We start from the raw sequence: 27,279 nt of genomic DNA, 5'->3' as shown, positions 1-27,279 counted from the left end.
AACTCACTCTCCTGCTGGTAATAGCTCATCTAAACTGACCACTCTCCAAGTTTAAATCCAAGTTAAACCAGAACTTCTGGGGGGGGGGTAGGAAAAAACAAGAGGAAACAGGCTACCTTGCATAATGACTTAGCCACTCCCAGTCTCTATTTAAGCCTAAATTGGATACTATTAATTTAGGCTTAAATAGAGACTGGGAGTGGCTAAGTCATTATGCAAGGTAGCCTGTTTCCTCTTGTTTTTTCCTACCCCCCTCCCCCAGAAGTTCTGGTTTAACTTGGATTTAAACTTGGAGAGTGGTCAGTTTAGATGAGCTATTACCAGCAGGAGAGTGAGTTTGTGTGTGTATGGGGGTGGGGGGATGTGAGAAAACCTGGATTTGTGCAGGAAATAGCCCGACTTGATTATGTAAAGAGTTGTCACTTTGGATGGGCTAGCACCAGCAGGAGAGTGAATTTGTGTGGGGGGGTGGAGGGTGAGAAAACCTGGATTTGTGCTGGAAATGGCCCACCTGATGATCACTTTAGATAAGCTATTACCAGCAGGACAGTGGGGTGGGAGGAGGTATTGTTTCATATTCTCTGTGTATATATAAAGTCTGCTGCAGTTTCCACGGTATGCATCCGATGAAGTGAGCTGTAGCTCACGAAAGCTCATGCTCAAATAAATTGGTTAGTCTCTAAGGTGCCACAAGTACTCCTTTTCTTTTTGCGAATACAGACTAACACAGCTGCCACTCTGAAACATGTGATGATGGAAAAGTAATTTTCCTAGATATTCAGATGTGACCTAGGAAGACCTTGATGCCACAACAATTTGGCCACTTGAGAGCCTCTACTTCAGACAGCAATCTCAGATAGTTTTCCATCTATGGTTGACATCAAGTCTAAAGTGTACTTAATGAGATGGTGTTCTCTGCTGGCCTGAGCACAGGGCTAGGGATTCGATCCAGCAAACCCTTATTGTTGTGGGTAAGGTTTTGCAGGATAATAGTTACAGTTCCAGCATTAGAAACAGGTAGCAGGGCCAGTACTGCACACAAACATCCCACAGTTCAACTCACAAGAACCCTAATTTATTTAAGTTATTGAGAAAAAGGCAAAAGTTACTGGACATGCCACTCATAAATATGAAGGGTAAAGCTGACCCCAGTGCAGTGGGCCCATAAAACCTGTTCACCACTTAAGTCCCAAATAAGCCCCACACTGGAGACTTAAGTGATGCATAGGGCTTGTGGGACCCCAGTTCCCAGGCATGCATTTTACCTTTAACGCTTTAACAAGTGGGTGATACACAAGTTTTACTTTGCCTTGCTAGACTCATGGCACAAGTGAGGGATTCACTAACATGCACTACACCTCAAAAACATTAACATGGTATCAAAACACATCAGAAAAGACCCAAAATAAAAAGAAGGAAGACAATTAATACCTGAAAAATCTGCTGCCAACAGGTTGACTGCCTTTAAAACTTTGACCTGTAAGAAGCCTATGTCCTTCATGTCCTGAAGGGAGTTCTTTATACACTGGAAAAAATAGTGAATATAGATTTTTTTAAAAATAATAATTTAGTGAGACAGATTTTGACGGACTACTAGAAAACCATAAGTCTTAGGGCATGTCTACACTCATGGCTAAATCAGCACTGCTTCAATCAATGTAGCAGTGTCGATTTAGTGGGTCTAGTGAAGACCTGCTCAGTCAATGGCAGAGTGCTAGCCTATCGACCTCTGTACTCCAGTTCCCCGAGAAGCATAAGGTAAGTAGACGGGAGAGTGTCTCCTGTCAACACAGAGGCGGGAACACCACTGTAAGTCGATCCAAGTTACGTCGACTTCAATTACATGATTTCCATAACTGAAGTAGTGTAATTTGGATAGACTTACAGCTTTAGTGTAGACTAGCCCTTAATTTTGGTCCCTATCCCCACTGCTCAATGTTTCACTATCAGATACTCACTCACACAACTCTACCAATCCTCATCCCATTGCAACACACTTACACTGTTCATCCCAGCATGTAAACTGTCTGTTTATCATTTATTTTTAATTTATATGTAATCTTCAGTTTACAGGAGTTAAATGGTTAATTTAGGCAAGGAGATTCAAAGGAAATAAGCACATACCTGAATATTAAAATAGCATTATTCCAAAACTAAGTATAAGATATATTTAGAGAGGCACCATAAGCCCACGGCTAGAGTACTGAATTCAGAGTCAAGGATCTGGGCACCATTCACAGCTCTATCATTAACTCAATCACTTAAACCCTTTGTGCCTCAGTTTCCCTGTCTATAAAATGGGGGTAATAATGTTTATCTATCCTGTGCAGCACTTTAAGATCTATGGTTTAGTACAGAAAGTACTAAATATTAGAATCAGGCTTTATCTTCCCAAAGTGAACAGACCAGAGCACATCGCCACAATGAGAAAAGAATTCTAAATACTATTTTCTCTCTCTCATTATGATTTTTTAAACATTCATAGTCTCCTCATTTCCTAAGATAACATCTTAATGTAATTCAAGTTTTCAAAAGGGAACTGTTAAGTTTAAAAACTGCCAAATGCAAACAGCCAAATTGCTAGAGGCTAACTGCTCTGTCTATTCACTTGTCACACTAAACATAATTATGGTGTGTGATACCTTTTTCCATTAGAAGCGGTGTTATTAGGACTGGGACAGATCTTCTTTTGATACAATTTTCAGTATTTTTTTTAATAAAGTAGAAACAAAACAAAAACTCACATAGCGCTGGGAAATCTGTTTCCTTTCACTGGGGTCTCCCAAGGGGCAGACACACAGATCAGAGATAGACACTCCTGAACAGGGGGTAACAGCAATTAGCATAAGCAGAGACCCCAGATGCTTCTCCACTGGCAGTTCTAGAACATTGGTCTGCTTGCTAGGTAGTGCAGTAATATCCACTTTACACCTAGAATAATATTGTCATGGATTAATAATAAAGAGGATTACTTTAATGGGACAAATAAACCCCAACACATACACTTTTAAAAATAAGAATTTTTTTACCTATCATTAAGGATCAAAAGGTACAAATGAACTAAGTTTAGATATCTAATTTACTTTTCACCATTTGGGCTGTTTGGTCAAGGTGGGGGAAATGGGGAAGGGGGGAGGAATGAGAAAAGCTAGTTAGTTTCACTTTGTTTCTTGTCAGTTTCATTTCTGGTTTCCTTGTACTTGCATAGGGATTGAAAGTTAGCACTGCAGCCTCTGTAGTGGTGAGGTTTTAAATCCAACTCTGCTCTCCTCTCCCACAAAACCCCAATGTCTTCTGATTTCTAAAAAGGTAAAATTATTATAATCTGAGTGGAAATACAAAGTCAAAATGTTGTGTCTAAAATACCAGCTTCATTTAAGGCAGACTTCATTTTATGCTACATTGTACTGTATGCCCTGATCTCCTTTACAAACCTAACTAGATCTAGGCTTTCATTGTATTGTTATATTTCCCAGAGGGGCAGTGTGGCTTGCAGGTAAGCTACCAGCTCATAATGCACATTGTTATAGTCTCTGACACTTTTGGAAAAAAAAGAAAAAAGAAAGCGCACATTAATGAGAGACAACAAGGCAAGAGACCAGGGGTAAGAAGAGAGAGTTTGCTGGAGAGCCTAAAAGCAAATGGTCAAATGTGACAAAGTCTATACACCTAGTGCAGCTAACTGCCTTCTATGTGGAAGTCCAGTAAATGGAGTGGAACTTTCAGGAAGCTCTATTAGGTTTGGCATTTAAAAATAAGCTGAACAAAAGTTTGTGGTTAAAAAAAAAAAAAAAAGCAAGGAAGGAGAAGCTTTATTTCCATGGTATACGGGGAGTCACATTTCTCCAGCGGATGTGGGATGGATGATAGAGAGAGTTCTCACTCCACTTAATGCCTGCCGACAAGTTTTTATTTAAACAAAACTTGTTAAGGTGTTGTCTTAATAGGCAAAAATTCCACAGGGGTCCCCTAGGTGGGTTTCTTCTGGGTAAATGGTGCATGCACTGCTCCTGATTGATCCCATTCCAGCTGTAGAGCTGGAGCGGTTTGTACCCCTCTGCTATAAATTGCATGCTTTCTGCTTTTTAACAGCCTATTTTCTGTAAATGTTTGGAAAAACCTCCCAAAAACCTTTAAATTAACACACACACAAAATCTAACCTAAGAAGTAAAAGTCACTGGTGTGATGAGAGTGTAAGCCATTCACTTGCTCTGCATTAGGAAGTGTTTATTTGTGTAAGATTCTAACTATTGGAATCAATGGACATGCCTCTCACTCTCTGTGAGCTCTATGTAGTGCACAGGTTAAACACACAACTAGTTGTAAGTTTATTCTTATTGATTGCACTCAAGTGCTATGGAAGAGGAAACAAGATAACCAAGAAAAGAGCACCAAAGTTCCACGTACTATACAAAGGCCAATTTCAACCCATGTTCCCACTGCAAGAGATTGCATTTAGTGTTCCTTGCTACACCTTCAGTCCTGGAAGGTGAGGAGGTGGGGGAGGAGAAATAAAAAGACATTTTCCTCAAACTCTTATCACTTTAATCCAGGAGATCAGTATCACCTTTGCCTAACTCCTCTCCTAAATAAGTTCAACTTCAGCTTTCATTCAATACTGGTAACTGTGTGCAGAATGTTGCATAATACACAAAGCAAAACTGAGAAAAACTCAGAAAAAATAGCTTTTTCTCCAATCTCTTTTAGTCATCATAACTTTAGGTGTTATGTATAATAAGAGTAGGTGGGTGGGGGAGGAGGAAGGCAATTATTTGAGAGAAAAGTGTCCCTCCTACACAGACATAACTTCATCAAAAATCTGTGTCCTAAAAGTAGACTTATATTTAACTCCAGTTTGTTTTGGGTAAGACTGACTGTTTTCACCCATTAAAAAAATTAATATCAACAAAAGGTCAAAGAGAAGATTGAGTGTAAGGGTGAGGTGAGGGATGCAGATGTGGAGGGGAAACCAGCAGGAGAAGGAGTGTAAGCATTGTGTCCTCAACTCGTTTTTGATTTCCATGGAAAGTAACTGACTCAAAACATCTGTGTTCACTCAAGTTGCTAGTATGCCTTGTCTATAAGTGGTACAGTTTTTCCTTAGGAAATTGCAAACAGGCTCCACATCTGCACTGGCAAAAGGCAAAACTCTTAGAGAATTAGAGCACTTAATCTGATTCATTTGAGTCATTTAATTTAATTGATAACACTGCAAAAAACTGTCGTGAAAAATTAATCAAGAATTGAGTTTAACAGATGAATGTAGTAATTTCTACACCAGCAACCAGCTCTCGACTACTGCTACTATGGTTCACTTACTTTCACAGCACTTCCCTTGCACTCTGGAAACCATTTTTTTTCTCTCTTACTGTTACACACGTGAGTGGAACTTCGCTATTACTATTGATTTTATGTCGAAGGAGTTCAGATACCACCATGATGGGCAGCAGTATACAAGCCTAGTATGAAGCACCACATGAGAGTAAACGACTAAACCCACAAATTTATTTATGCTTTTAGGAGACCAAAATACCCCCTTGAGCTAAATTCCTAATATAACATTTCTGTGTAGTGGCAATCTCCGTTTTTTACTCACCTTCTTCCCCCAATTTACATTTCCCCAGTTCTTAGTTCAGTATTTGGCTCTAATCACCTCTCTAAAACCTACTGTCTAATCCTTTCCCCCCTATATTAGTACACCTGTACATGTTAGGTAGCGATACAGATGTAACCTACTGGTCACATTGTGTTATGCATCCCCCCTCTGTTCCCTACCCACACAGAATCAGAGTTCGTTACAGACTCCAGCTTTAATTCCAGCTGTAGAAATTCAAGTGTTTAGTTCTGGAGGTCACTGATTCAATCCCTGGTATGTTGGCCAAGGTGGCCACACAAACACACACCCAACACTGCACATTATATACACCCCCAGGTCACTCATGAAGGTTTTCTGGTTGTAATATATTTTAACTTGTATTAAAGACTGCCCTGTTAGCCCATTTGTAGTCTGCATACTTACGCATCATTCAGTTCCTTGCCCCTTTTTTGTTTCCAGTAATTTTGCAGTTTTATCATTTGAGTTCAGTGCTAATTTGGGGGAGAGGGGTCGTTTGTTTGTTTGTTTTTACTGTAACAAGCAGACACGTTAGATTTTTACTCACTTCAATTGATCTTAACCTCTTACTCATCACCACAATTTATATTAATATTTTATACTAGAGCCAACTCAGCACTTGACTAGATTGTAGTCAATAAAAGAAAACAGGATTAAAAAGATGAGTCTTAATATTTGGATAGGGATTTCAAAACTCCACAAAGGCCAGGAGTGTTTGGATATAGGGTTTTGGTGTCACCCACTCTAAAGATAGGTATTTTGACTCCAAACTCTTCTTATAGCTTGGTGGAGCTCAAATCCAGGGTTTTGGTCCAGCTCTCACAGCCTTACGACTCAGTACCTACTGCGCTGCTGTATAATTGGATTGTTTCTTGGTGCAGAGATACTACTGGTACTTGCCAGAGGCATCCCTCAAAGATGTCACACACGCACTCTTATTTAATGGCTTATAATGATCTTTCCTTAAGTCTAGCAATTTTCCTAAAACCTATTTCTAAAACTAAATTTGTGTAAAATCAACATTTTACAGTGTCTCTCTCTCTCTCTCTCTCTCAAAGTGTATTCCTTAATGCGGAAACATTCTCTTCGAATTTCGCATAAACAATTTCATTCAGCCTAGACAGATTCTGCAAACTTTAACATCTTCATTTATTAACCCATCAACATTGTCTTCTGCTTAAAGTTTGCCTTTTATCCTGATGGATATAAATAACGCTGAACAAATGGTACTAATGGTTCTATGCAGACTAAATAGAAGGATCATTTCACCTGCACTGAAATCAGCCACCTCGGTGTTGTGTTGTGGCAGCTGAACTACACAACACTTCGGACACAGTTTTCCTCCTCATTTTATAAACTGATTGGAAATGCCAGGGGAATTAGGCAGGCAGAATCTAATAACCCAACATGTAATTTGACCAAGACCCTGAGATTATCTTACTACATATAGAAAAAAAATTATCAAAGGGCCATTTTCTTGACAGAATGACTGGTATGAGATGGTACGAGATAGCCCGCTGACCAGCTCAGAAGTGGACAAAAGTCTGAGGCCCTAGCAATAACATGACTTTTGTATGGAAGGCATAGTATACTACTTATCGTACACATTCTAATATCTACAGTTCAGGACACAGAACCGCTCTGTACTGGCTGCATGCTCAATGTTTGTATCTTATGAAAGGAAGATAAGAACTCAGCAGGAAAGACAGGAGAAGAAAACTGGAAGCCCAGCTATGCCCTACCCTTTTATGTTATGATAAGACTACCATCTTACTGACTCAATTGGAGCCACAGCACCTACAATCGAGAGTAGCAGTTTGCCTGAAAATCCAGTTATGTCTAGAAGAGGGGCCATGTAAAAATGACACTTTCTTAATGAAGGGAACCGCTCCGAGTTAAATCCTGGCTCTGTGGAAATCAATGGAAGTTTTAGTATTGAATTTAGTGGGTTCAGGATTTCACCACGTGTCTAGTCAGATCAGGCGGCTTCCGTGTTAAAGCACATTTTACTTTAATTGTTTAGCTCCTACAAGCACAGCACAGCCAACAGGGCTCTGGGAGAGCAAAGGGGATTCTATTCTAGCTTGCTTAAGGGTTGTTAACTAAGTTCCAGTTGCAAAGCCAGATTCCGCCCTTGCTCACAACTGTGCAGTTTCGCTGAAAATATTTGGGTTGCACAGTGGAGAGAACAGAATTTGGAGACAAGGGAGGTTGCACAGGTACAACTCAGGGTACAACTGTATCCATAGAATCTTTTCTTTATTATGGTGATGATACAAGTGCCAGGAAGAACACAGAATGGCATGTGAATCATTGAGACAAAACAACAATGCTATGTTTTGCAGAACTGCTTTTCAGATTAGAACTACACATGAACTGTTCACAAAAAAAAAAATTATTTACTGAGTGTTAGGTGTTTCTACACTGAGAGAACAAGGCTTGTATTATACATCCAAAAACAGTGCTCCCCTATATTTGGAACACCCTTTCTAGACTCTCAATTGTAAATGCTGTCTCTACATTTCCTGTACATTGTGTTGCTATGGAGAGTATTTCCCTGAACTTGGGAAGACACAAGATTTTTTTTTTCAGTAAATAGTAAAAAAAAAAAAAACAACTTAAAAAAGGTTTCGACCAGACACTTTTTTTTTAAATGCCAAAAATTTTTATAATGCTATTGTTTTGCAAAAATAACCAATTCACTGATGAATTCTTGCCACAACAAATGGTGAACTCCACCTGCTGAAAAACTACTTAAGTCTTTTTTCCTCTCTATGCTAAAAGAAAAACCAAAAGGAATCCTTTCAACATTAAGGGAACTGAGGCCAGATGGGAAATGTACTAGCATTTGGGGCCTAACTAGGAATAGAAAATATCAAAAGTAATGAGCATGTATTCTTTTAAAGAAAGAGAGAACCAGATTCTTCTGCAAACATTTGTCCATGTGATAAGCAAAAGTATTCAGCAGAAAGCATTTCCTGTTCTGGGAAACCACAAATATTTGTATGGCCAGAGGACATCATTGCATTTGGTGAAGAGTTGCAAATTATTTGAATGCATGAAGCAGTAGACTATTCCTACTAGTTATTATCCAATGAATGCCCCCAAAGCACGCTAAATTTAACACAATTAAAGCCAGGGTCCCTGCCACAAAGAAAGAAGTATGCAGCAACGCTCCAAAAAGGGCCACATTTTTTGAGTTTAATGTACCCGCCCAACATACATAAAATAAGCTTTTAAATGATATATGATGTGAGTGTATGTATAATGTGGAGCTGTCAGGTAGTGCCACAAGCCCATAGGTGAGGCGACACAATGGTACCCAAAATGAGAAAGTCTTTTGCACAGTTCCAGAAACACTGCAACAGGACTGTGACTACAATTTTTACCATTTAAGGTAATTTCAATGCCTTAACATGGTGTTTATAGGTCAAAGCTACCAAAGGACAATGTATTACACATTTTTTATTGGTTTTACATGGGCAAGTTTTTTTTTCCCCCAGCAATGATGAAGCAAATTAGCATGTGGCAAAAATGGCAAATATCAACATTTTGCAACATATTGACTTGTGAGAGGTGCACTTGATTCTGATGGGATATGTAGCTTCTTTAACCGAGCCAAGAAATCTGATATAAAAATATTTGCTGACATGCCCAAGACCACCAAATTTAAGTCTGGCAAGGGAGGGACAATCACAGCAGCTATCAGTCCAGAAATTGTTTTCTCACAGAGCCCTATCTTTAGCAAGATGCAGAGATGGTATTTCAATGGCAACTGGTTTTAGTCATCCAATAGGACCTGTGCCTTTGTCACATCTTCCAGATATGACAACAGTAGCTCTGTGAAACTGTAGAAAGACAGGGCCAGTCAGGATCTAAGGTTGGATGCAAGAAACACCAGGTGATTGGTGGATGCTCTGTGCCTCCATGGAAAAAAGTTTCTGAACATGGCATCCAGCAAGCAGCCACTTGTCAAATTTAACTGTGAGGAGATGGTTCAAAATGCACCTGAAAGTGTAGAGGCACACTCTACACAAACGTCCTTCTTGCTGGAGGCTTTTCCCAAAGATGAAGGAGCAAAGTCCATCACCAGCAGAGGTGTTATAGAAGCCCAAGACTTGTACTCAAGAGGAAGCGGACACAAGGATGCTTCTGCATGCTGTATGCACCGATATGGCTTTTGGGGTTCTTGGGGAGGGTCAAAGGAACCTTAGTAATTAGGTCAACTGATATAGATGTTTTGGTCCTTGCTGTTCACTACTTTCAAGAAATGGAACACATAGATAAGTGTGTCTATTTCAATCCAGATGTTATCAGCACAATTGATAAGTGTCACCTCAAACCTGTACATACAATTTTTGATAGACTCACTCCTGACTCTGCAACATATTTCCTGCTGGTTACAAATTAAAATGATGCGACTCCACATCACTCCTATTTGGTATTGGGAAAAAATCTGTTAAATGTTGTCGCAACAAATAGAGCTTATCGCTTCAGAGATCTTGCCAGATGGAAGAGAGTGATAGACAAGCTACAATTTCTGCGGCAATTAAGTTGGTAGCAGTACTGAATGACCAGTGCAGGAAAACAAACAGAGACCTAAGCTGCTTGCGCCTCAATCTAACCATCAAAAAAAGGACAAGTCACTGGCCAAACTCTCACCATGTGAGGATAGTTTTGACGAGCATGTCAAAAAAGCATCTTGAAAAACAAAGATTTGGATGTCTTTGCACATGGGAAAACCAGAGATTGGTTCACCATTGCAACATGGATGGAAAAATGTGGATGAAGTACTTTCTGTATTCTTCAAGGGTCCGGTGGCATGCGAACTTCTACAAGACCTTATTGTGACTATACCAGAAGGAGTCACTGCACAATGAACTGTGTCTGTTTTCAGAACAATCTTCCCTCCACAGAATGCAATGAAGATTGTGGTAACCCACATACTCTTGACAGAGATCATAGTGATGAAGCATATGAGGATAATGATGTAGACTAGACACGTCACCAGCGCTATTACATTTCAATGATACCTGTACACATTTATTATTAGATTTTATTTTAACCTTAAGATTATTGTTGCGATGCTTTGCGGTCATTAAACTAACAAACGAATACAAATATTTCAAAATGGTCATTTTAACATGTTGATGGTGTCATTGTTTATCCCCGTTTCTTCAGTAATGGCATCACTTGATACCTTCACATCATACCTCATCTTAAAGTAGACATAGTAAGTTTTCAAAGGATATATGGTGTGTGTGTGTGTGTGTGTGTTTGTGTGTGTGTTTAGAGAGGGTACATTAAGTCAGCCAAATCAGCAATGTCTGCTGCTCACCTGAACTTATACGCTAAGACACTGATCTTGGAATTGGATATGCACAGGCAGGCCCATGTGGGGCTCCATGCAGCTACAAGTGTCTGTCTGTGTCAATCCAATTTCAGGATGAGGGACTGAGTAGTGACATAGCAAGGTCAAAGGAGAAGGCAATAAGAAGGAATGTATGACAAGGGTTACAAAAGATAATGAGACCTCTAGTCTAATACAAACAGAATGTGACTTGATGGGAGGGGAAGGAGAGGACAAAGAGATAGGACACACACTTCCCTATTATGAAAACATAAAAAACTCAAAAACTAATCCTTAAAAGAAAAAAAATCTCATCAGCAAAGGTGATGCCAGCCCCATCACTTCTGAAATTTAAAGCAGAATTGGGAAGTCTTAGGGTCTATTCAGTAGGGAAAAAATCCTGTGTTGGCCACAGGACAGACTTGACTACCCAACAGGTCAGACTACAATGAATTTGTGAAACAGAATGAAATTATAGACTTATGTGAGTCACAACCTCTGCTCAAGTAACCACCATGTTAGGTTAGAACACAACACATGTAGGTATTTATATTGTTCCCCTCAAAGCAGCATCTGGGTGCTGTCAGAATAATGTAAAACAAAGTATTATGCTACTCTGGACAGTACAGTGCAGGTTACATTGTTAACATTGAATTTAAAAAGTACCATCACATCATCATGTACACTTTAAAAACTTACATTCCCAAAAGCTCCTCACGCTTTTTGTTATCCTCTCCCCAGACCTCAATGTCCAACATATCCTTCCTGTCAGAGAAGTAGTGAAAATCAAACTGTTCCCTCCACTGAGGATTTGCACTCTTACACAGTGTCTAGAAAACATGCAGTTATAATATTTACTTTTCTTAAATGGCACTTATTTCCACAGTTATGTATACATCAATTTCATCTACACGAGCAAGGCCAGATGTTTGAGCATCAAGTACCAAGAGGAGCATCCCCAGCAAGGCTCTGCAGCCTATCATGCAGATCTGCATTTCTCTTAAAAGTGTTTTGTTCCCCATAATGATAAATAGAAAAGTATGATGTGAATGTGTGGCGGGAGAAATGCACATATAGGGAAGTTGAACCACCATCTCCAGTTTAAATAGACCACCGGCCTGGATCAATGTCACTTACGTTGGCATAAATCAGGGGCAAGCCCTTGGAAGTTAGTGAGGTTGAACAGTTTTGAATGAGATCAGAATCAGGTCCCAGGTGTTCATTCTTTTATGTTAAAAGAGAGGGACCTTAGCAGAGGCAGGAATGAGCAGTTAGGACCTCATCATGCAAATATTTATACACACAAGTAACTTTATGCATGCAAATAGTTCCATTGAGTTCAGTGAGACCATTCATATCCATAAATTTACTCAGGAACATGAGTGTATGCAGGATGAGGACCTTAATATCTCTTGCAATGCACAGTACATTAGATTATATTGGAAGTACACCAGTGATTCTTCTATATGTGCATTGACCATTACAAGAGACAGGATATTGGATTACCTGTACCACTGCTATGGTCTCCCTCCTCTTGTCTGCTTTTGTGTGTTGTGTGATTGAACAAGGGTAAATTAAGTAATCCCCATAAACGGATGTGAAACATTTTCAATTTTAATATTTATTATTGCATTAAAAGTAAACATAAAAGTGCATCTTAGATGGAGATAAGGCATCTTAACTATAAAGATTAAGTAATCTGTTCATTTTTTTTTAAAAAACCTACTTTTCTAATGAAATAGCATCATGTTCTGTTCCTCTTTGGTTAGAATTATTTATATATTTTTGAAAAACAACCACGGGATGACCACATTTTGTGGAACCTCTGTAGTCAGATGTTCAGGGCTTGTTTCTAGAATTATCAGGTCCTATAACCCAGTCTAGAATATCTAGCTCATTTGTTTGCATTAAGAGGGTTTTGTTGTTTTGTTTTTAATTGCATTTCCCCCATCTTTAGAATGAAAGGGTGAAATGCCCAGCCACTGGAACTCCATTCAATCTGTGGGCTCCAGGGAAGCTGCATGGGGTACAAGTAAACATGAACTCTGGCCCAGCTCTATGAAGAACAGAATGAAGAACTAACTCTGGGAAGCAACACTGGAAATTTCAAGGGTTCTTTTTTAATATTAAATATGTATATTCTTTAAAAGTCAATGAATGTTTTTAAAATGTCAATGCACAGTTTTTAGGGTCTTCCCTATACAGCACACTTAACATTACAAAATGACTTCTGTATTGGCAGAGAACAAAACTATGTGTTATGCATGAATCCTGTTTCATTTTATATTAGTGTTGCGAATCCATCACTGTGAAGTGTATATTTTATATATAAACACACACACACACACACACCATAGTCTCTATTTCCTATTCTGCAATTAAATGCACATATGAGGAAAAGGGACAAAAAAATCTAAACTCCTTGAACCTCATTTTGGTCTCGCTTACACTGCTATAAATCAGGAACCAGTCCACTGAAGAAAGAGTTCCAATGGTGTAAAGAAAAAAACAGACCCCTTATTTGCCCTACCTTGCACACTTATAGAAGTTGTTAATACTTACCTTACTTTTATATTTTTGATCTCCCAGTTTTAACAGGACAAAAATCTGTATCATGCCCCCTCCTGGGATATTCTTCCCTTCCAATAAAGTGATCGTTACAATTCCATTCCATATTTCATTCTTTCGCATGTATTCAGACAGTCGGATATTTCGTATGAAACTTGACTGAAAAACAAATTGACTTCATGAAGACGCTATTGGATACACCTCTTAGGTACTTATATGGCCTTCCTCACTCCAAGTGCAACAATCTCTACTGCATCTTCACATCATCTGTGGAAGTGCAGAAGTACAGCTACCCCCCTTTTTATAGCTGGAGAGCTGAGACACAGACACACTAGGTGATTTGCCCAAGGTCACACAGGAAGTGTGTCAGGGATGGGAATTGACCATGAATTTCCTGATTCCCAAGTTGGTGCTCCAACCAACCACCAGACCACCTTTCTTTCCCATTCTGCACCTCTTGGTCTTTGTTTACTAGTCTTTAGTGTTTATGTTACCAGAATTTGAGCTTGTGAATCAAAAATACTGATGCCCGCTGAAACATGACGACTTTTATCTGGTGGTTATATGGCAATTACAACATATTTATTAACTTTCTGATTTCATCATGTAATGGCACATAACAGTATAGCACTGGCAATATTTTATGGGAAGTGGAAATGAGTAAATGGACCTTTTTCAGGCGGGAGTAGCAGAGAGATCTGGAAACTTAAGGCTATACCCTTCTCACTGTAAGTCATGCCATATTTGGTTGCCATGCAACAATTTTTAACATGCCATGCTTCTGTGCTTCAATCATGACAGACTGGTGGGTCCAAAAGGGAGGAGGAGATTTCACTAGTCACATGAAAACAGAACACTTTAGCTTTAAAAACAAGTAAGATATGGTGTTACTAAATAAAAAGATTTCAAGAGCACTTCAGGCCTGGGAACAACATTTTAAGGAAGAATTACCCAGAAACAAAATACTTAAATCATGGGAGGCACATACACAAGTTTTAACTTCCTTTTTACTGGTTAAAATACCCAAATGTTTGAATCCCACATGCATATTAATATACTTCTATTTAAAACACACTGTTTGGCTTTCCTGGCACACTGGATGCAAATTCCTACCTTTAAAAAGAAAATGAGATTTTGATTCATAAATCCAGCTGCAGTGCAAATTTTTTTTTAAGTTCATCTTGTAGGCCAAAAAGCTAAAGCATGACTGTTCCCATGGACATACTTCAAAGTCCCGGCAGATATATTCCTCCCTAAACACTGCAACTATTTCAAAATCCTTTTTATAAAAAAGGGAGTAATGTCCACAAGGGATCAAAGGGCATCCTACAGTCTGGCAATTGCTTAAGAAAAATGGCAGTGCTTCCATGAAATATGCCCTAAAATAATTTTGTGGCTTGGTATGTCCTAATTTTGAATTGGATGTTTATCTTGGAAAGGCTTCTATCTAACTTGTCCATAAAACAGCTCCACTTAGCTCTACGAGCCCTGTGAAAATGGAATCCAAAGCTGGCTATTAAAGGGGCCTAGAGATTGCTTCCATATGGCAGAACAGCATGGGAGTGGAGGGCTAAGGCCTACAGCAGGCGCTGCTTGGCTTGAGCTCCCGATCTATCCATGGACACTCGTTGCATTACACCATAACATCTGGATTATTGCTTGTAATGTCCCTGGGAAATATCCACTTCCCATCAAAGCCTTTATCTATCTCAGTCGTACTTTGAACATTTTAGTATTTAACACAGTCATGTTTGATGTGATGTACTTGCTGCTTTAGGTCCAAGGATTTTCCCTCCCTTCCTTGGAGGAGGAAGAGGTTTTTGAAGCTAGTTCACAAAAAACAGACAGAGTAACTTTATTATCCACAGTACATTTTGTTTTAAACTGAAATCTCCACTTAGCTAGAGTCTCCAGGCTCAGCAACAAAGAAAGTTATCATCACATAAATTTTAAAATCAAATTTGGTGAGTCCTCTCATAGGGATCCTTCTGGTTTTGATCAGTCCAGTGTTTTATGGTAGCAATCCAGGTCTATGGTCCTCCTAACCAGTATGTAAGTCCTCAGGGCAACATTCAATAGAGGGCAAAGGGCCACATAAGACCCCTTGCATGACTTCATAAGGACTAAATGTTTGCTTTGCCACCAGCCCTGAGTAAGAGTAGGAAGCTTGAACAGTCAAAATCTGCTTCTTGGCCTGTTCCAGTTCTGCATCTCCGGGGGTGGGAACAATAGCTCTCAGGAGGCTGCTCTACCTACCACAATGCAGGTGGCTGGCACATGGGGTCTACTCCTCTGTGGGAGTGTTTGGATCAGACCGTGGATCATTTCCATGGGTTTAAAGTGTTGGAGAGGACAGTTTGCACTGAGGCGAATGTCACCCACGGTAAGAAGGGGCAGATATTTTATTATTCATTTTTAAATCAAAATTATTTCATTCTAATTCTTTTCTTATGCTTGTCGCCTAAGCATTTCTAAGTGATTTACACAGTGTCAATTAATTAAACCTTGCATCATCCCCATTGGGTCGGAAAGTATTATCTCCACTTTATAGATGGGTAGAGAGAAACTAAGGGACGTGCTCCCAAACTCACAGCAAATCAGTGGCAGAGCTGGTAAGGAACACAACTCAGGCGCCCTCACTTCTAGACGCTCCTCCAATCACTACTAGGTTACACTGCCTCCCCAGACAGGGCACCGTGCTTGTGGGGAAAGGTCAAAGCCTTTCTGTATGCTGGTGAGCAATAAAAAAGAAACCATCATACATTTATTTAAATTATACAGTGAGGTGGACAAGCGTAAAATGAACCCGTCTTACGCCTCCTGTACTTAAAAGGATGAGACAGGACAACAGAAAGTGTTCAAATTCCTGTGAATAGGTCAAAGTAGAAATTGGAACCACTGTAATTTGTAAAATAAAAAAAAACAAACAAGTTTCTGGACCTCTACTCATTAGACAGGGAAACGGTTATGCAGAGGCAGTTTCCCTCTGGGAAAGAGGAGAGGAGGACGAGAAAGGCAATTGAACTGACGTGAGATTGCCGTGATGGCACATGACCCTTTGGCAACTGAGTTCTATGGCTCTGTGAAACGTTCAAGGATCACAGAGGCACCACTGCCCAAAGGGTATTGCTATAGAGAGCCAAATACAATGAGGCAGGCAAACACACACATGAAAAGGAGGGTGAAGGATTATCCCCTGTGATAAGAGGAGTGGGAGTACTTCAGTCCAGAGTCATCCTTTCAGCCAATTTATTCAATCAGCTTTAGATATCAAGGTGGCAATTGAATCACTTGTTTTAGGAATAAACTGCTGCAGGTCAATCCCCTCCACCCCCCAAGCAAACCCATTTGTTTGCTTCCTAGATGTTCAACACTTAAAGGTTATTCATCTGTACAAAGAATGGAAATAACATGCAGGATGCCCTCGGTGCAAGAGTCTAGCCACCTGGGAGAAACAAGGCTACTAAGCATCAGACATAGAGATATTTTGGGGCATAGGGGAACACTATAGGCTAAGCAGCCTGGGAAAAGAGGAAGGGAAAGGAGCACTTCATCTTGTTTTTCTTACAGATGGATAGAGTACGGCAAATACTTAATAAAACCAAAGGGACCATGCTTCCTTCTGCAGCACCATGTACATTTGATGAGCAAAGCAGCAAATTACACTCTGAAGTTAGCTATATCAAAAACAATGCTATCCCACACTCGCATCCTAAGCAAGGGGCTCTGATGTACATATCTTGCTCCCTTTGGGGATGTAATCATGCCCAAATAACTTACTTTATATGACACCGCCCCCCTCTAAAAGCAGTGATAAATATATGCTGACAAATATACAAGCCACCCAGTTCGATACCTCTTGCACATGGGACTGCAACAGTTATTGGTACCAGTGTGGCGTCACTGCTCCTTTTGGGATATTACTGAGTCCCTGCAAGATGGACTGGTGACTAAAATAATAAGAAGATTAATTTGTGACACTGGTATCTGCTATCCAGTCTAAGATAAAACTTAGGGGATCAGATCCAGTTATAAGCTATAATTGTCTGAGATAGAGAGTTGAGAAATCAAAGACTGAAAAAATTCAGGTTTCAGAGTAACAGCCGTGTTAGTCTGTATTCGCAAAAAGAAAAGGAGTACTTGTGGCACCTTAGAGACTAACCAATTTATTTGAGCATGAGCTTTCGTGAGCTACAGCTCACAACTTGTTTTTTTCTCTACCCACATATGAAAACACTACATAACAGGATCTGAAAATTTCAGTAAAATCCCACCTTCACTCAGCTTGAGAAGAAGTTAAGCTACCCCTAATATAAAACATTTGCTTTCCTGATCACGTTAGAGATGTAGATTTCTGAGACACATTTAATTTAATCAGTGCAATGCAGATTTATCGGGGACCGAGTTGCACAAATGGATTGAATATGGAGTTTTTCCTCCTTGAACAACAACCAAAGGGTAATAGCCAAAACAACAGTGCTGAGTTTGTGTATCTATTATATAATGTTCCCCCCCATATTGCTGGTATCTTTATCCAGTCTGTCTGCATTTCTTCTACCCCATCACACTCCTCTGGCCATTGTTCCATAACCTCTCATGCCTTCCCTAGACATCTATATTCCCCATGCTCACAATTTTTCTTTCTAGCCTTTATGTTCTGCCACAAACTGCCAGTACTGTTTCCACAGACCAGAGTTTCCTAACTAAAGGTGGTTATTGATGGACAGTACTAATGTTTTAATGCAGTAGCAGAATCAATAAACTAGGAAATACTGCTTTGTCAGATTTTTTCCAGCACATTCTGGGAAATTCTTTACTGCCTTGGATGGCCACAGAAGCTTTTCTTACGAGATCACACTCGAGCATGAACTATGTCTTCTCTCTGAAGAACTGAAGCTCTCTTACCCTCTAGTGGCTATAACTGAATAGAGCAAAGGGTTGCAGCTATTTTTTCTTTCAACAATAATCTTGCATCCACTAATCCAATATCATGCTTTGGCATCTCTTAATTTTATTTAAAACGATGTTAAGATGTTAACTGGAGCCCGGGGAACTGAATGACCTGCCAACGTGAATTAAAGCTTTATCTCCGTTATTTCAAATCAAGTGTTTAAAATACAGAGAGATAATGTACAACAAAGAAAAAAAAGCAAGACAGAACTTTGGCTGTTTTGGACCGAAAGGACTAGAGTTGGAATATCTGGCTCCCTGTCCTGTGACTCCAAGCCAGCGAGATTCGAGAGACAGCTGTGTGCGCGCACACATGGCAGAAAGAGAGATCAAGCCACATTTGATCAAGTGTGGGCACTAGTAATTTCAAGAGCTTTAGTTAAAAACTAAACTGCTGAGCTCTTCAATTATTCCATCACTTTGTCATATTCCATTTAGCAATTTCTGGCTGTATCTCTGCAGTATGAATATAGCTGTAGAGGGCCAGCATTATCCCTGGAACTGTTTGGTTAAGCCAAAATAGCTGCAGACCTGTGCCCAGGAATGTACATTACATGTCCTCTTTACAGAAGTATTTTTGGTGGCATTATACCTGGGTGGGGGTCCCTATCTACAATGTGCTGAAAGGGAGAGTAATTATTAATTTCATATAGGCACAAACAGCTTTATGAGGAAACTCCCCAGATGTTAGGTGTTCTTAGAAGAGCCAAATTATTTTTCTAAAGTTACATTGTAATCTCCCAAAATACAGGATCTGATGCTGATGTCTCAAGTTACTATCTTCATCATCTACCCAGAAGCATTTTGGGTGCTTTACAGAACAGATATAAAGCCAGTCCCTTTCTTGAACAGCTTTAAAATCCAATATAAGCATGATGCAATAAGTGGGTGCAAAAAAAAATGGCCCAAAGGGAAGACGTTCATGTGCATACTCAGTAATGGTACATGAACATCTTGATGGCACCATTCTATTTCTAGCAGCCAAAAGACCTGTTCATTCCATCAGGGGAAACCCTCAACAGAAGGATCTGAGGAAATCTCTGCTCAGGAACAGAGACAGCATGGTACAATGTATAGGACACTGGACTGAGAGCAGGTCTTCACTACCCGCCGGATTGGTGGGTAGTGATCGATCTATCGGAGATCTATTTATCGAGTCTCATCTAGACGTGATAAATCGATCCCCGAACACACTCCCCATAGACTCCAGAACTCCAGTTCACAAGAGGTGGAAGCAGAATTGATGGGGGAGCGGCAGCCATCGACTCGCCGCCGTCCTCACGGCCAGGTAAGTCAACCTAAGATGCATAGCTGAAGTTGCGTATCTTAGGTCGACCCCCACCCCAAGTGTAGACCAGGGCTGAGAGTCAGGAGACCTGGATTATATTCCCAGCTATGCCACCATTCTGCTGTGTGACCTTGGGCAAGTCCCTTCATCTCTCTCTGTCTCCTCCTCCTTGTCAATTTACCCTGTAAGCTCTTCCGGTTAGGGACGGTCTCTTACAATGTGTCTGTACAATGGGCACCCAAGCACACTGGGAGTCTCCAGTTGCTACTATAATACAAACAACTAGAGGTCCAACATTTCCCACTCAACAGTCAGACTGAGAAAGGAATGAGAATCACGGCCCAGAGGGCCTGACAGTCTGCACCTGTGCCAAGAGTTTTCAAACTAGTTACAGAAAACCATCTTGGATGGATGGTGTGGAATCCTGGGTTGTTCAAAAGGACTGTTCACCCACAAAGAGAATACCGGAGGAGCGTACGAAAGGCGCTAGCATGTTTGCAAACCTCCAGTAATGGAGATGCTACATAAGATGATGATATTTCTTGTGGGAGAAAGGGAACAAGAGATTTAAAGAGAAAAGGGATATAGGTTACCTTGGATGAAGTTTGTTTCTTCCGATTTGACCACCTCTATTCATGCGTTCCCACCATTGCAACAGAGAGAATCCAAAAGCAAAGGGAGGAAAACAGGTAAAGTGGTCAGTCAAATAATCTGAACACTGGTTTATAAAACTGTGTTAAGGAAGGCATATTACTAGCACAGAGTTGGCTCTATTACTGCATTCAACTAAACTACCTCCCTCACAGATCATAACAAGGAAGAAAACAGAACACCTGCATTGCACCAGAAATAAAAGGAAATAAAGCATCAAGAATAAAAAGTCGAAGAGACCCTGAGCCATTAGTAAGATGCATGGCTCAAACTTTTGGTGCCATTTGATCCTACTAAGCTAATTTAAAGGCCCGGGGGATGGAGGGGGGGGAACAGCTTGCTGTTGAGTGCATAACATGGACAAGACCATTTTGCTCTTTAGGCATCTGCTCTGACTCTGAATATTAACCATACACCCAGGCATCCCCAAGGCTGCTGCCCAGAACTAATGCTGTACCCTCTCTTATCCCAGAATCCCCAGGGCCACTCTGACCCACATCCCCTTAATGTTGCCAGAGGAACTGTTCCCCAAGTAAGAACAAATGCCTCCAGCAGCTCTCACGTGGACAGTGCACCTGTCTCGCCCCTTTCTGCACACAGTGACCTGAATGCCATCCCATGCCTTGCACACTAAATTACTGGGGGAGTTGACATCCCAGCCAAAAGGGCTTACACTAGTAAGAACAGCCAAAATTTCAAGGGAAGTGGTCAGGGTTTATTAGAGGACTTTGACATAGAGAGAGCGAGCCTCATTAATGACTAAGGAAAGGTCAGAACATTAACGGTCATGCTCGCAACATTTCTTGCTTTCTTACTTTTAAGATCAGGCAATTCATTCCCTCCCTATTTGTATATGAAAAGCTACTTTCTTACAGCATATATATGCTATGTGAGATCAGCACAACACAAATAAGTGTTCTGGAATTTTTTTTTATTATTTGGTTGTTGTTGACATTTTTAAATAATTATATGCAGAGGGAGAAATATCAAAAACTTTCCAACAACACACTATTAAATTACCTAATAAACTAACAACTCTTAAAAACCAGGCAGCTACTAGGAAGAAACAATAATGAAAGGCACACCTCTCTTGTGAAGTCTATTTCCTATATTCTCTGCCCCAACCCGTCTTTTGGTAACATTCTCACTTTCATAAATATCCCATACCTACTATGAATTCCCACGTGTCTAGTTTAACAGTCTACAGTAGACTGCAGCGTTCACATTGGATTCTGAAAAATTAAAACTGTTATAATTAATATTCACAGAAACCCTTCTCATTTTTTTTTAACCTGCAACACTTCTTAGTTACATATTTAAAATTGGACTTGCTTGAAAATTGGATCTATTCAAATTATATACTTTGGGGCTTTTCTCACTGTCAACCTGTTCTCTAAATGACTGCAAGACGAAGTTACAGATTTAGGCATGGTCCATGTTTTGTGTGAAACACAAATGGTGATATGTAAGAAAAAAAAATAGTCACACAAACCCTGATCCTGAAAGCCCTTATTCCTTTTAATCACATGCTGCAGCCTCCGCCCAGCTCCTTCTGGGTTTCTATCACCACTTTCAACACTGGAGTCCCACGGCACTTCTGCAATAGGAGCCTGATCCAAAGCTCACTGAAGAATCTGGTGAAGTTTAAGGCTGTGCCTGGCCTGTTCTCACGAAAGCTTATGCCAAAATAAATTTGGCAGTCTAAGGTGCCACAAGGACTCCTCGTTGCTTTTGGTGATACAGATTAACATGGCTACCACTCTGAAACATAGCTCCTTGTATCCATTTCCCTCCTCTCAGCAATGTGCACCAATGCAGGGCTGGCACAACCTAGTCTTAATAGTAAATCCTTGCTTTAACATTTCACACTGATATATATATTTCACTGGTATGAAAAAAAAAGATCACATCTAATTGGAGGTTTAACACCTTTTTAAAAATTCATAAAATCTAAACCTCTTGCTTAGAGTGAGAAAATGGCATGTCCTGAAAGAACAGTCCTGCAGCTGTAGGGCATACACTTTTAGAGATCTCACACACATGCACAGACCTACCACTCATTGAACTATATGGAGACTTGCTATCCGTGGGCTCACCCTTTAAAGCCACAGAACAGAAGCACTTGGCTACAGAAGCATAATCAACTTTTATCCAGTCCAATGTGGTTGATTTTTAAATCGTGAACTATCTAGTTTTCTATGCTGAGTCTCAGGATGAAAATAAAGGTGGCATTTCCCAGTACAGAGTAAATCAGATTAGGGAAGCTTTCTTTTTTTGTGCATTCTAGCTATAAATTTGATTTCCTAAACCACTTACAGTTCTCTTGAAGTCTCCTTGCTTGACTGTTAGATTCAAGTTTAACACAATCTCTCCCATGTCATCTTCTATACTGTTTGTATCTTCCAATTTTAAAATCTGTTCAGTAGTTCTGCAAGCAGAAAAGAAATGCATCTGTAGGCTCCATTTTACCTTCTGGTTCATTATTAAAGGTCACACTGAATTGTGCAAATTCGGTTTTTTATGGCTGATATTTAGCATATTTTAAAGTTTTCAAAATTGAGTCTAAACGTTAAAATGTACAATCTAGCGTATTTCCTTGTGGCATATATTCCCCCTCACAGCTTCCACAAAACATACAAAGTTCAGCACAGCGATTTTAAGTAATACCTTGTATTTCCATAGCAATTAATTAATACTGATAACCCACCACCTTCAGACAGGCAGAAAACTGATCAATGTTATCCCCATTTTATAGGAAAGGATATGGACAATGACTTGTCCAGCTGAGTTGTCTGACAGTTAAAGACTGGACTTTGACTTCTTAGATCTGTGTTCAGTTCCTAGACCTGATGCAGACTTATTGCATCACCTTGGACAAACCATTTCATCTCTCTCTCTGCCTTAGTTCCCCTTCTGAAAATGGAGATGATAATATTTCCCTACCTCACAGAGGTGTTGTGGAAATAAATTCACTAATGTTTTTGAGGCACTCAGATAGTACAGCCATGGGGCCCATAATGCAAGAAAATGCACTTGTCCAAGATATCAGTAAGTCAGTATAAGAGCCAGGAATAAAACATGAATTCCTGTCTCCCAGCTCTACAGTCAGACTGACAACCCACAGATAAAAGATTAAGCTGCTGTAAAAGTGTTGAGATCATTTCCAAACTAAACCACAGTAACACATTTTAATAAATTCATATAGTACCTGTTGAGCTCAAGGTTGCTGAGCACCACAAATGCAGATCCCATGAAGTCAGAGGAGGCTAAATCTCGATCATATACCTGGTAACAAAATAAATGCATATTATTTTTACATCCTAAGCCAGTTTTGCCACATCAGAAAAAAGAACTGACATTTTGAGTTTCATCCCATATTTTGGGAATCAAAGCCTAGATGTTTCTAGGAAATTCTCCATTTCCGTTCTTTAATGTAGATTTTTAATTGACTACTTTAACAGCATTTTGAAATACCTTCTTGATATATGGTGAACAGAGTCATATGTGCAACAATGGATTTGGACCATTCCTATATATCTGGTAGTATAGTACAATCGAATACTGTACACAACCAGGCAGTTTTTTAACTACAGATGTTTTAGCAATTAGTGCTTACAACTGGTAGCTTGCAGTTCTGTTAACTATAAAGTTACCTCATAACGAGAAAGAGCTTTGCTGCTTGTCACCACCACCTCACAGGTAATAATTCTACTCAACTCAGTTCACCATATTCCACTCTTAAATTATTTCAGGTAAACCCCACTGATTTCACTGAGGTTGCACAGATGCAATTGAGGGCAGAGTTTGGCACAGTAGGTTTAAACGCCTCCAGCCAAACAGATTATTTTGATTTGGGACATTCACACACTGAAAACACAACATCCAAGTAAAATGTGGCAAAGATGCATGTGCATTTGAATATAAAGCTTAGAAAACATTGGATCCTAATTGTGTTTTGAATACACGTTCTCTGTGTCAAACCATCAAATTGAATAAATACAGAGTGAGAGCGAGGGCGCGCAAGTGGTTCAGAGGAGCTTTTACCAATGTTTCAGTACCCTACACCAAAAATTTACCTTGACCCGGAGCTTCTGATCAAGAGTCCGTATTGGCAACACAACAGTTTCATCCCAAACTGGATTTAGGTTTTTGTAGATGACCTTACTTTTGTATAGAGTTTTTCCATTCAATTTAAATTTCACATATGGATCACTTGTACCTATTATAAACAATAATACAAATGGGATTAGTCTGGAAAACTTTCCAACACTACCAACCACAAAAAAACAAACAAATAATGGAGGAGAAAAAGCTCAGGGATTCTGCTGAACATGGCTAAAAAGTTATTTGATGGGGAGAAGGGAAAAAAAGAATTCTACGTTGTGCTTGTGTTCTCTGCCATGTCATATTGGAAGAACCTTGGTTATTCTTTTCTCTTTTTTTTTTTTTTTTTTTTTTTGCAGGAAGTAGCAAACAAAAGCAAGGATGAATCTATATAACATACAGACAAACAAAAACACAGAATCACAAATAAAATGGGATACACAAAAAGGCCTGCAGATTTTATCAAAATCACTTACAGAAAATCTTACGGGATTCAATATGAATATAACTACGTTTGGCAGGTTTTTGAAACTAACCAACACAATGTAATAGAGAATTGTATAGCTGCTAAAAAATTCTATATAGACTCATTCAGAAGACCTACATAGCAGGGCTCTTATTCATTACTAATTTCTATAGGATTTTAGAATAATTTTTATAGAACCCTATTCAGTTCTCAGAGGAACAGCCGTGTTAGTCTGTATTCGCAAAAAGAAAAGGAGTACTTGTGGCACCTTAGAGACTAACCAATTTATTTGAGCATGAGCTTTCGTGAGCCACAGCTCACTTCATCAGATGTTTACCGTGGAAACTGCAGCAGACTTTATATACACACAGAAATCATGAAACAATACCTCCTCCCACCCCACTGTCCTGCTGGTAATAGCTTATCTAAAGTGATCAACAGGTGGGCCATTTCCCAGCAGGACAGTGGGGTGGGAGGAGGTATTGTTTCATGATTTCTGTGTGTATATAAAGTCTGCTGCAGTTTCCACGGTAAACATCTGATGAAGTGAGCTGTGGCTCACGAAAGCTCATGCTCAAATAAATTGGTTAGTCTCTAAGGTGCCACAAGTACTCCTTTTCTATTCAGTTCTGTAGGTCTTCTTCATAAGGGGTGGCTTAATAAGTAGTATGAAAACATTTTGATGAAAGACAAAATATCCCCCAATTAATCTATTTTCAAATACAACCTGCAGAAAACTCTTTTCTTACACAGTGATAGCAGAATTATATATATATTATTAGTTTTGGCAGGGAGAGGGAGGGACAGACAATGTTGCACAGGGGCTAAAAGGAAATTTGTTTTCCTGCTCCTCCAAGAGACCCACAGTTAGGGTCAGCCTCAAAACCCTCTGAAGTCCATGGGAGTTTTTCCATTGCCTTCGGTGAGTTTAGATCATGCCCTTAGCTATAATTAGAAATATACATACATACATACACACACACACACACACACTCTTCCTAAGTACACAGGTAGAAAAGAAATATTGAACAAAAGCATGCACTTTGCACAGAAAGGACCACACAGATAATCCACTAAATAATAATACCCAACATAAAATATGTCCAACAACCTTCAGAGGATGCATTAGTTAGGAAATTAGATAAATTAACAAAAGGCTACACCAAATACCCCTATCTATCTTGAATATTCCAATTCCCCTCTCCTGGAAGGGGGAAAAAAAAAAAAAAAGAGCGTTACTGCCTTCATGTATTGGATAAGCAGAAGCAGCCTGCATTATAAATAAACAAACCAAACCAAACCAAACCAAAAGTCCCCAACTATTCACTACACCAACGAGGTAGTATCAAGATTAGACAAGGGAAGGAACTGATGGAATGGAAACATGAATAGAGCAATGGAAGCAGGTGGTCTACAGCTATAACTCATCTGTTCCTTAAATAGAAAAGAAACTTTGAGTGAAGGGAACCTTTAAAAAATAAAATTAAGTAAGCAAACAACCAAAAATCTAGATTCTGCAGGAATAAAAAACAAAACATAACCAGCCTCTTACACTAGGAAACACAAGCTCCATAGCTAAGCAAGTGTTCTGATTGCATTATTACACAGAAATGTATCAAGACTGCTGAATGACCTTACTTTGAATGACCAGTCCTTCCCCATACACCCCTCTTTACTGTATAACAGCACTGTTCAAGTGAATCGGGCTTTAACAATCATTCTGATACATACACACCACATTTATATATATATATATATATATATATATATATATATATATATATATATATATATATATATATATATATATATATATAAAAACACAGTGGGAAAAAACTATAATAAAAAGAGGCCTTTAATTAAATAAGATTGCCACTCTGGGATCAAGCCTTCATGCTTGTCAGCTTACTCTCAAAATAAACATCTCAAAAGCAGGCCCAGTGGTGTCACTTACTAAGGCAAGGCATACTGGGTAATCCCTAGGTATCTTGACAGCAACATAATGTTCAAACTCTTTCATGGGTGAATGGCAGCACTTGCGTGAAACAAAATATTAATGTCTGGAATTAATAAAAAAAGGGATGATGATTTACAAAGCCAAACAAGAAAAGGGTGTCAAGTTAGTAGAGTGTTAATTGTTACGGAAAATAATTGAGGGAGAGCACGCAAGAGAAACATGCTGCGATTTGCTAGCTGAGCACAACTGTCTTACTGTCAGGAAAGTAACATCTCAACTAGGTAAGCAGGAAAAAAAGGGGTCGGCTGCTCAAGAATGCAACTCTGAGAT

General features: G+C 39.5%; 1 protein-coding gene across 6 annotated transcripts in view; it reads right to left on the bottom strand.

Annotated features, from left to right (window-relative positions):
* The window catches only part of MCTP2 (multiple C2 and transmembrane domain containing 2), a 162,956-nt gene that overhangs the window by 80,295 nt on the left and 55,382 nt on the right, over positions 1–27,279 (bottom strand). For 4 of the 6 annotated variants that reach the window (XR_012670295.1, XM_048867608.2, XM_075133195.1 and 1 more), the window contains exons 5-12: positions 24,499–24,641; positions 23,631–23,707; positions 22,739–22,850; positions 20,365–20,400; positions 13,528–13,692; positions 11,665–11,795; positions 2,745–2,931; positions 1,432–1,525 (exon numbers count right to left, since the gene is read on the bottom strand). Coding sequence is in view for 5 of the 6 variants with exons in the window: in XM_048867608.2 (XP_048723565.1) it covers positions 1,432–1,525; positions 2,745–2,931; positions 11,665–11,795; positions 13,528–13,692; positions 20,365–20,400; positions 22,739–22,850; positions 23,631–23,707; positions 24,499–24,641 (945 nt within the window). In the remaining variant the exon portion in view is untranslated. Of the gene's footprint in view, positions 1–1,431; positions 1,526–2,744; positions 2,932–11,664; positions 11,796–13,527; positions 13,693–20,364; positions 20,401–22,738; positions 22,851–23,630; positions 23,708–24,498; positions 24,642–27,279 lie in introns of those variants that run through there. The other 2 variants (XM_075133194.1, XM_075133197.1) reach the window with 2 other exon arrangements.

Source organism: Caretta caretta, chromosome 10, assembly GCF_965140235.1.
Source record: "Caretta caretta isolate rCarCar2 chromosome 10, rCarCar1.hap1, whole genome shotgun sequence".
Taxonomy (NCBI): Eukaryota; Metazoa; Chordata; order Testudines; family Cheloniidae; genus Caretta; species Caretta caretta.
This window is presented reverse-complemented; position numbering and strand designations above follow the sequence as displayed.